A 10633-nucleotide genomic window follows, 5' to 3' on the forward strand; every position below is an offset into this window, starting at 1 on the left:
AAGCAAATTCAAAACGCATTACTTCAATCTGGAGTAAAATGGACTTTCAACACCCCTAGTGCTTCACATCATGGAGGGGTATGGGAGAGAATCATTCGTATGGTCAGGAAGGTGCTGAATTCCGTACTTCATCAGCAAACTACAGATGATGAAGGATTGCAAACTCTTCTGTGTGAGGTGGAAGCTATTCTTAATGACCGTCCACTCACAAAAAGTTCAGATGATCCTAATGATTTGGAACCCCTGACTCCCAATCACATTATCTTGTTAAAGGGCAAACCTGCTTTACCACCAGGACTTTTTGACACAAGTGATCTGTACACCAGACGGCGATGGAGGCAAGTTCAGTTTCTTGCTGATCTTTTCTGGCACAGATGGGTTCGGGAGTACATTCCACTACTACAGGAACGGCAACGGTGGTCAAAGGACAAGAGAAGCTTTGTTGTAGGGGACATTGTTCTTGTGGCAGATTCTACTGCCCCTCGTGGATCCTGGCTGTTAGGAAAGGTGTTGCAGACCTTTCCAGACACACAGGGACTGGTACGTTCTGTCAAAGTCCTGACTAAATGCAACATACTTGAAAGACCAATCACAAAGATCTGTCTTTTGTTGGAGGCTGATTAAGACTTTTGTAATGCTGTAACCTCAATTTTGAGGTTATCTACTCCATGGACATTCACTTGCACTATGAACATTATTGATTGAAAATGCACACTTGCACTATGAACATTATTGAATGATTTGTCATTGGCTCCATTATTAATTTGATGAATTGTTGTGTTAATATACAGTAACAATTAGGGGCCGGTGTGTTGTGGCCAATGTGAATGTGTGTGCATGTATTGTGTGTGTGTGTGTGTGTGTGTGTGTGTGGGTGGGCGTGAGGTTGGCGTGAATGATTTGTCTGTTACGTCACCTGCGCACCTGTATGTGCTAATCAGCCAGGGTAGTAAGGGAATCACTGGGAAGCCAGAGGGGTAAGTTAGCTGAGGAAGCCACACAGTTTTTCAACCTCAGCTGTGCGATGGTGTTGGTTTTTAGTCTGTTCGTCTTTAAACGTTTAAGTCAGTCGTTTGTATATGTTTTTAAATTTTCATAATAAAGAAGAGTTAATTGTACAACGATGGAGGACCTCATTTATTTGCAACAGCAAGAGTTGGAAATGGCTTCAAAATACCTGTAGTGGCTTTTTTTTGTGGACAGATTGCCACTACACACATGTTCCCCAGTTTAAATAATAGGATATCATTTTTATATGTCTTTATTTAATTATATCTTATATTATTGTATCAATACACTAGAAATGTGTAAGATGATTTTGCATTTACATAAAATAAAGAGAACTGCAATTAAAACCAGTATTTTTGCTTCTTAACATCTCACTGTTCCTGTTACCTAAGCATAGAATAATAAAAAAACACTTTAATAGGCCAAGGCATCAGAACCGTAACCGAACCGAAAACCGTGGACAAGAACCGAAAATTGTATTGAACCGTGAACTAAGTGTATTGTTGCATCACTAGTAAACACATTTCCACAATGCTTAAATTTTCTTAACAGACAAGCTATACCTCCCACCAAAATTATGGATTGTTTTTGTAGTATTTACAAATGCTTACACACAACATCTCACAATAGCAAAAACAATATTCCAAACCATAGATACAGTATAAAAACCTTTATATTGGGTAAATTGGGCCAACCACAGCTGATTCCAGTCTGGCTTAGGTTATTTTTTCTTTTAACATTGATACTTACAGTATACAGTAAAAGGAAGACTTTGAGGAGTGATGTTTTTGAAGACAGAAATAGACAAACACTGTTATGTCTGGACGAGGAAGCAAGGGGCACATGGAGAAGAGCAGGCCCAGTGAGAGGTGCAGTGAGAGATGCAGGTGCAGAGAGAGGTGCAGTGAGGGGAGCAGTTAGAGGTGCAGGAGCAGTGAGAGGTGCAGGGTCAGTAAGAGGAGCAGACCCAAGGAGAGGGTAATGTAGAGGTGTAAGAATGCATGGTGGTGGCATTCCAAGGGCTGCAAGAACAGTAGTCAGTGATGAAATTCACTGATTTCGGTAAGAGAGGCTGGTGAAAGAGTGCAGCCCAATTTTAGCAGGTTGCCTCCATTATACGCATCTTTCAACAAACCAACAGGTAATTGTATTACAGTATTGCATTTTACATGGATTGTTTCTATTCTCACTTGACATGTCAATAAGGTCATACAGTAATGCATATGTAAAAAAAATTGTCCCTCTAAAGAATGCAACGTCTTCCACCCTCTGGGGGAAGAGGAAAGCTCCTCAAAAATGATCAAGATCAATACTGTAAAACTTTTTCTGTTCTATCATATTGTGTTTCTACTTTACCTCCTGTAGTCAAGAGTAAGGGGAAAAACTGATTTTTACTGAAATGCTTTTGAATTTAAACATTGCTGTACATTTGGACACACAGTTCCCAACCAAGAAATTTAGCGTAAAAACGTAAATGTAAAACATGTTTTGCATGCAAATACCTGTAAAACTGAAACATAAAAGTCTATGCAGTTTTTGTAATGTCAACAATAGCCAGTATTTAGAAACTTGGTGTACTTTAATTGATTGCATGTACCTTGTGAAGTGAAAAGATGTGTTATTCTTTGAAAGAATAATTTTATTTTGAGTCAGATTTCCAGTGTTTTGGTAAAGTTATTATGTGCAGAGAAATTAAGAGTTAGTATTTATTTAACAAAATGTGTTTTTGAGAAGAAAATTATGCGTTTGGCCAATTGTGTTTTGTAGGTGGAACTCTGTGTTAAGTGTTTAGAAAAATTATCTGAAGTATGGGTAAGCGCTTGTTAGCGATTGAAAAAAAACTGTAACTACTTAATTGTTTGGATATTAACACTTTTTTTTCAACAACTTTTGTAACTAAAATGTTGCATCAAATAAAGATTCTATGAATTACATTGTTACACTAGTAGGTAGTTACATATTGCATTTGTCATTTGACTTTAGCGGCATCTAGCAGTAAGATTGCGAATTGCAACCAAGAGCTCAGTCCACAGCTCATCCCTCAATTTCGAAACGCAATCTATAGGATTGATGGCTTGATACCTTCATTATGACCCCGAGAGATTGATTGTATATTAGAGTAAAACGAGCCACACACTCGTCTCTGTGACACCGTGATGCAGAAAGCCCTGCACTTCATTGATATGATAGTAGGTTGCTTTCCTTCACCATGTATTTCTATTCACTTTCAGCTGGGTTATATTGTATACAATTTGTAAACAAAAATCATTAGAAAAAAGTGTAAACAGTCTTTAATAGTGTACTCTATGATAACTGTGTTGTGGTTGTGTTCAGTTTTTGTGGCCTGTAGCATTTTTAAACACCAGTGTATTGCAGTGTGATTGTCAGGATCCGTCAGAATCATGTTTTTTATTATATCTAGTCTTTGTGTTCGGGGTCCTGGCAGTACCATGTTCTATGTGGGAAATGTGTGGTTTTAGTGGTGTATTTGTCACGATACATATGCAGGAGTGAGGAAGTGAGGACGCAAGTGCAGAGCTTGATGACTGAATAAATAACATTTAATAAATAAACGGGAAACAAAACACAGGAATCAAAATAACAGCAGGTAAGCAAAACACAGGAACAGATGAACATGGAACAGGAAACAAACATGGTAGTACTGACAATGATCCGGCGATGAGTGTGACACAAACACTGGTATAAATACACAAAGACTAATGACACACAGGTGGAATGAATGAGGTGATAATTAACAAGTGTCCAGGTGATGACAATATGGAAATATGGAACAGACACAAAACATGACACGGATCACCGTGACATTACCCCCCCCCCCCCTTAAAAAGTGGCTTCCAGACACCACAAACAAAACAAAGTCTGGGAGGGCGACTCAGGGGGAGGGACGGAGGGTTAGGAGACGACGGCGGGTTGGACCGAACTGGAGACAGGACGTAACCTGACGTCACCAGCCCGGCCAATACTGGAACAGTCTCTGGTGCATAGACCATTACGGGAACCGACTTGAAAGTTCAACCATGGCGGGAACTGACTCCGAAAGTTCAACCATTGCGGGAACCGACACAGAAAATTCCACCAACACAGGAAACAACCCAGAAGATTCGACCATCCTGGGAGTCGACTCAGAAGATTCGACCCATAGGGAACCGACTTAGGCGACTCATCCCTCACGGGAACCGACGAGGATTCAACAGGCCCAGGAATGAACTCCACCCATCTCAGGGAAACAGCCTCGTAGATAGCCGCGACCATCCCGGGGAATAAATCGGGCATGGCCGCAGCCGATCCCAGAACCGCATTGAGCACGGCGGCGCTCCTCCCAAGAGTCGACCCTGAAGATTCGACCATCTGAGGAACCATGACCACAGACTCGGGCCTCCCAGGACCCGGCTCGGGTGTTGCGACAACCACCCCGGGGAATGAATCGAGCGTGGCTGCCGCTAACTTCCCTTACTCGTAATGATTTCCAGGTGTATGTAATTTATTTGGTCCCTATTTAAAGTCCTTGTGCTTGATGTTCTTTGCTTGTGCCTTGTATTTCTTGTTGCGAGTATCCTGAAAGTATCCTCTCTAGTTTATTGTTATTTAGTAGATTTTGTTTGTAAGTCATTCTAGTTTAGTTTGTGTTTTTGTTATCTTGTATTTGTGATGTTTTGCCCCCTCGCGGGTTTTGTTTTTTTCTGTTTTTTGTCTCTTTATTAAAGTCATCAGTGTTTTTTGTTACATCCATCTGTGCTTGGGTTTTTGTCTTGCCAACCCTGACAGTGATTGCAAAAGACTGATTGATTTGACAACTGGTTTTAGGCCACAGGGAGTTTGGTTCAGAAGGTTTAGTGTTTTAGCAATTTAGAAAATCTGTAATGTCTAAAGGCCAATTAACACTGATCCAACAAACACCAAAAGCTGCGTCTGTGACAATATGTTGGTTCATTATGAACCCCCTGTTGGCAGTTGTAGCAAAGTAAATGAGACTTTAGAATGTTGGGGTTGGTTGGAGTTGGATGTCGTTGTATCAGTGTGTGTGAAATGTCCTTAAGTGTACAAATGAGCTTAAATTTCAGTATTTTCTCAATGAAACACAATAGCTTTATTTTGAATGATGTGGAAAACTGTGTTTAGCATTTTGCAAAAATATTGTTTTATAATTTCAACATACATTCTTCTTATCATCCTCTACAGTTTTACAGTTTTTGTCACTCCAACACTGTAAAAAATGTTTTGTCAGATCAACTTAGAAATTGTACTTCATTTGGTAACATCTGCATTAACTGAGTTTGTTGAAGTTAATATCTCATTTTAGATGACTGAGAATAACTCAATTCAACCAACCCGAAATGCCAAGGTTTTACTAAGGCAAAACTGTCATTGGCTGTAACTTGGTTTGTCCTGCAATTTTAAATCAGATTGCAAGTTTGACATTACCTATTTTGTCTTACACATTGAAACTTTATTTCCACTTTGATGTAAATATGTATGTTATATTAGTTGAAATCTAAATTTAAGTCTGCTGTCACTTCATATTTTGTATTACCTGCAATCCCAATTTTGCATTGATGTGACCTCATGTGTTGTATAGAGGCAAATATCAGTGTGACTTTAATGTAATTTCATGTGTAGCATAACTTCAAAACATGTTTTCACTTTGATGTAAAGTAATTTATTTTATAAGGTCAAAATATAGTTTCATTTTGTTGTTACTTCATATGTAGCATAACTTGAAATTATCTTTTTACTTTGATGTAAGGTCATTTATTTTATTATGCAAATGTCCTGTTTCATTTTGATGCAAATTCATGTGTTGCTTAACTTCAAATCAAGTTTTTACTTTCATATAAGGTAATTTCTTTTATAAGGTCAAAATACAGTTTCATTTTGATGTAACTTCATGTGTAGCATAACTTCAAATCACGTTTTTACTTCCATGTAAGGTAATTTCTTTTATAAAATCAAAATATAGTTTCATTTTTATGTAACATCATATGTAGCATAACCTCAAATCAATATTTTACTTTGATGCAAGGTAATTTATTTAATAAAATTAAAATATGTTTTCACTCTTATGTAACGTTATGCATAGCATAAAAATAATTTTTACTTTAGTACAGAAATTATGTTACAAAGTGAAATCTCATTTACAGCTTCCAATACATTCTTTAAAAAGCACTTTAATCAGTTTTTATTTTAGCAGGGCAGTAAGGAGGCAGGACACAGACAGATGCTTAAATGCCCAAGTGGGGCATTTTATTAACAATAGTGAAGGGAATGGGGGGCAGTGAGGGGCTGATATGTCCTCCTGGGCTTTGTGGGTGCCTCGTGATTTTGGGCATCCTGGTGAATTCGGGGAATCGCTTGCTTCGTGCAGTACTGGATAGTTATGTCAGCTCAGCCTGGGTCTTATGCTGTGTTCCAGGCAACCTGTAACCCGTAAATCATGACTTCAAAACCACGACTCAGGACTCTGAACTGGGAGTACAACAATCTAATACGAGTTCACGGGTAGGAAGTCACGGATTTGACTGTCGTTCCAGTGCACTTTCACAGGTAGAAGGTTGTAAAAACACGGGTTACAGGCTGCCTGGAACGCATACTCCCAGTTCAGAGTCGTGAGTCGTGGTTTTGAAGTCGTAGTTCACGTGTTCAAAAACATGCCTGGAACGCAGCATTAATTCGCTTCCTATGAAAAGGGGAACACACATTAGACAGGTTATTTTACTGATACGTTCATACGACACCAATGTACTAAAAATTTTTTCTTTGTATAGACAAAAAATCTGATCACACGGATCCGCGAAAACGACTATCATTGTACGATGTATGCCAGACCCGTCGTTAGTGCTTACAAGCTACAGTATGGACTGCACGCCTCATTTAATCTGCATACAAACACAGTCAACACGAACAAGCGCACCCACACCGTCACAGTTTTCACAGATTCATTTTTGTAGTCTACACTCAGCGCATAGCAAGTTAGCAACATATTTTTTTAAAACCTTTACATTAAAACCCGTTTTCACAACCTTGTTTTCTATAAAAAAAAAATATAACTGTTTCAGATTCCAGTTGAAACTTGTCTCGTGTAAACAGTCCCTGCTGCTTCTTGTGGCCTTTATATCGCTCTCTGCCTGATTACCTGAGTAGGGTCAGCTGTGCCCTGGCAGTTAGCGCAGGAGGCAGTCGCACTCAATTATGGTTTGCTGCAGGTCGGAATTGGGGTGGCGAAAGGTAGGGGGCATGTCATGCAATAAAGTTTATCATTGGTGCTCGGTTTACATGTACTTACAGTTAAATAGAACCCTGATATTCCCTGAATATCACAACACTTAATAGCAAGTTCAACTTCAATACAATCCAGGATTACCTTTATTTTACATTTACACTAAAGCAAAATATGATAAAACACAATCCTGCTTTTTCATTTTATTGTTAATGCATTTATATGTTTTAAAGGGCATGTAATCGGATTATCTTTATGTTTTTACTAAAATTAAATGTGATACAAAACATTTTATTGAAAAATATAAAAAGTTTGTAACAGGGAAAAAGATTCAATCAAAAGTACACAGGCAGTGCTCCAAGCTAACATTGAAGTGAAAATATATAGCTATAGTGCATGGATAAAATGATTAAACTCTGCAGACAAATAATTATGACTGATGTCAAACAAATATTACATTCTATTAGACCAAAGACTGCCAATGGCAATTAGATATATGCAAGACAACTAATATCCTAGGTTCACCACTGAAGAAACATCTAAGCCAACTGCAATTTTTGTGTGTATTTGCAGAGATCATGCGGTTCTGTGGCCCCGAGCCAGATGATTGCCCAGAAATTGCACCTCAGATCTCGTCAAAACAAATATACATGAAATTTGCAGCTGGCTCTGATGTTTCTTCAGTCAAGGATGTGTTCATTCTAACACATTGTTTTGGGTTATCCTATTTAACACATTGTGTTATTTTAACAAATTATGTGTAATTTCATGTGGATTTTGAGTTCAAATAAATTAAAGGGACAACACAAGATCCGTTAAAACAACACAAAGTTTGTTCCTCCAAAAATAACACAAAGATGTGTTGCCCTTAACAAGACAAAATTTGTTTTAAGAGTGTTCAGTGGTGAACCTAGGATATTAATCTTCTTGCATATTTCCTTCCAATGGTCTGAATCTCTGTGATACACCTTGGAAAAACAGAGGTTCAGACCATGGTAACCTCAAAGGTGGATCCGGCTCTCCTAATAACTATATTTTGACACCATACGCATAACACTTGGTTTTATTTAAAATAATGTAAGACAAACACAATGAATCACAACTTCATGTAACTGATAACTTCTTGTTTTTAATAATCAATTTATCAATGCCATTTTTTTCCTTTGCTGAGTCACAACAAATAAAAATTAATCACCAACCTAGAGAAGAAAAGCTTGGATAATAAAGACTTCAGACAAACCAAAACAGTGTAGATGCTACATAATGTTAAACCATCGGTCCTTGATATCAAAAATATTTCAGCCAAATAATTATAATAAATTACTTGTCCTCCCACCCAAATGCTTACTCTGTTTGTAGCAACTTCACATAAAGATTGTGCACCTTGCTGGACTTTTTCTGACCTTCAAGGTCCATAAAAACTTTTGTATCATCTCAAATGTGTATTTTAAATCTCGTGGGTAGCTGAGGTTTAAACAATACATTAGGCCAAAAAGAAAAGAAAAGGCAGATGCAACTGATTTTAAATTATTCAACACCACATTTCCTTCTATGACGATTCCCACGTCATCTGGCATTTCAAAGGGTCTCTCACATGGTTTTCGTTTCACAAAGATGGCCATTGTCTGTTTAGAGAGGTCATCTGATTCCTGCTCATCTTGTATATCCTGCAAAAGAAATTAAAAAAAGGGTACACCACACATTATAATAATTAAAAGTTGTACCTGCCAAAACCAGTGCCACACACACACACAAAATGGTTAAACACTTCAGCTACACAACAGGACTTCGACATTTAAAGCATTTCTAATGTTAAAGCACATCTTAAAAATTATGTAACTTTAATAGAAAATGTTATACATTTAAAATGTCTCCAAAATGCTTAAAATACTCTACAAACAAGTTACCATATTAGCACAGAACAGTGGCCATCATCAATATTAATTGTCCTTACCATGTAGTCTTTTATCAGGTTTTTGTCATCCTCACCAAGGTAGAGAATGATGGATCTAAGGATACACTCTCTCCTTATATTTATGTCACTAGTCTGAAAATTATTTAAAGATTTGTCAGCAGTAAATACCAATAAATAAAGAGAGTGCAGCAAAAATGTAAACTAAAGCAGTCTGTGAATACAACAAAAACTGAACTGTGAAGTTTAGTGTACCTCATCAAATGCCAACACATATTGGCTAGTTTTGAAACGAATGGCTCCACCTCTGCCTTTGATAACTTTTACAAGATTCGTGGAAAGTCTGTCTAATTCTGCAAAGAATCGAATCTGAAGGGGGACTGTTGTGATGCGGAGAAATTCTGCATTGATCTAAAAGATAAAAAACAGAAGTGTGTTCTCATTAGACAACATAGCAATTACAGTAAAATCAAACATAAGCTTTACGTGCCAAAAACATACCTTATTCTCCTGGAAAAGAGTAGGCCATCTATTCATAAAATCTGCTATTTTTGGCTGTTCTGTGACGATTTCATAACGCCTATAGGCAAAAGTCTTTGCCAAAATTTCTCGAATTACTTTATCATTGTTTTTTTTTTCTTCGCTTCATTCAAAAGAGTTATGCGCAGTTTTTCAAGGCTCTCTCGTTTCACCAACTGGCAGACAAGGACAGTAGTTTGCCTCTGCTCGTCTTGGTCTTTTAATATTCTTAGATGGGTGATCATCTTCATTACCTTTAGCTTTTAGTGAATTAATATTAATTTCGGCACAACCATGTAATTTCAGCATTTTTCTGTAGTTGGCCATTTTAAATTTTAGCCTCTGCTTCAATCCATAGGATCCACAACAGGAACCGAGCTCCTTTAGGCAAGGATGTCTCTCCACTAATGCCTCTGCTACCTCACTAAAATCAGTGTCTAATGGATATGCTTTAAATTTGTAGATTTGTTCTGCCACTTTTTGTAGAATGTCATTTTTCATCTTTGACCCAACAGTCAACACCTTCTTATTAGCTTGATATTCAGCATTTCCCCTTTCTAATTGAAGCTCAGTCTCATATGAGAAGCACGGGATTGGGAAATTTGTTGGCCATGGATGGGTTCTGGACAAAACAGACTCAGGATGGGAAATGTTTGGGCTTTCTGTGCTGCATTCTGTATTGCAGATGTAACGTCATCCATCTCCATGGTCAATCCTGAGGTGGCTGGAGAGCCTAATTCTTGCACTGGAAACATTTCATCCTGTAGCTGAATTACCTTTATGGTGCCAAGATGTTGTATTTCAGAAATGTCAGTTACATTAACAAATTCATCAAAATCAGCATCCAAGTACTGCAGCCTTATGTTTCCTATCAAATTAAAAGTCGTCTTTACTTTCTCAAGCATATCATCCAGGGATGCAGGCAAGCCATTAGGAATGAACATTTTGTGTGCATCATC

At 37.8% G+C, this 10633-nt stretch overlaps 1 protein-coding gene across 2 annotated transcripts; it reads right to left on the minus strand.

Moving 5' to 3' along the window:
- Positions 1 to 8447: 8447 nt before the first annotated feature.
- LOC141282901 (uncharacterized) lies at positions 8448 to 10633 on the minus strand. 2 transcript variants are annotated; one of them, XM_073816005.1, is made up of 4 exons: positions 10568 to 10633; positions 9411 to 9566; positions 9198 to 9290; positions 8448 to 8910 (listed from the first exon to the last, which is right to left on the minus strand). In XM_073816005.1, the coding sequence occupies exons 1-4, from the start codon at positions 10616 to 10618 to the stop codon at positions 8608 to 8610; spliced, it is 603 nt and encodes a 200-aa protein (XP_073672106.1). In that variant the 5' UTR covers positions 10619 to 10633; the 3' UTR covers positions 8448 to 8607. The 2 variants fall into 2 exon arrangements, with proteins under 2 accessions (XP_073672106.1, XP_073672107.1); XM_073816006.1 differs by lacking the exon at positions 10568 to 10633 and adding an exon at positions 9657 to 9767.

Source organism: Paramisgurnus dabryanus, chromosome 1 (assembly GCF_030506205.2).
Source record: "Paramisgurnus dabryanus chromosome 1, PD_genome_1.1, whole genome shotgun sequence".
NCBI lineage: Eukaryota > Metazoa > Chordata > Actinopteri > Cypriniformes > Cobitidae > Paramisgurnus > Paramisgurnus dabryanus.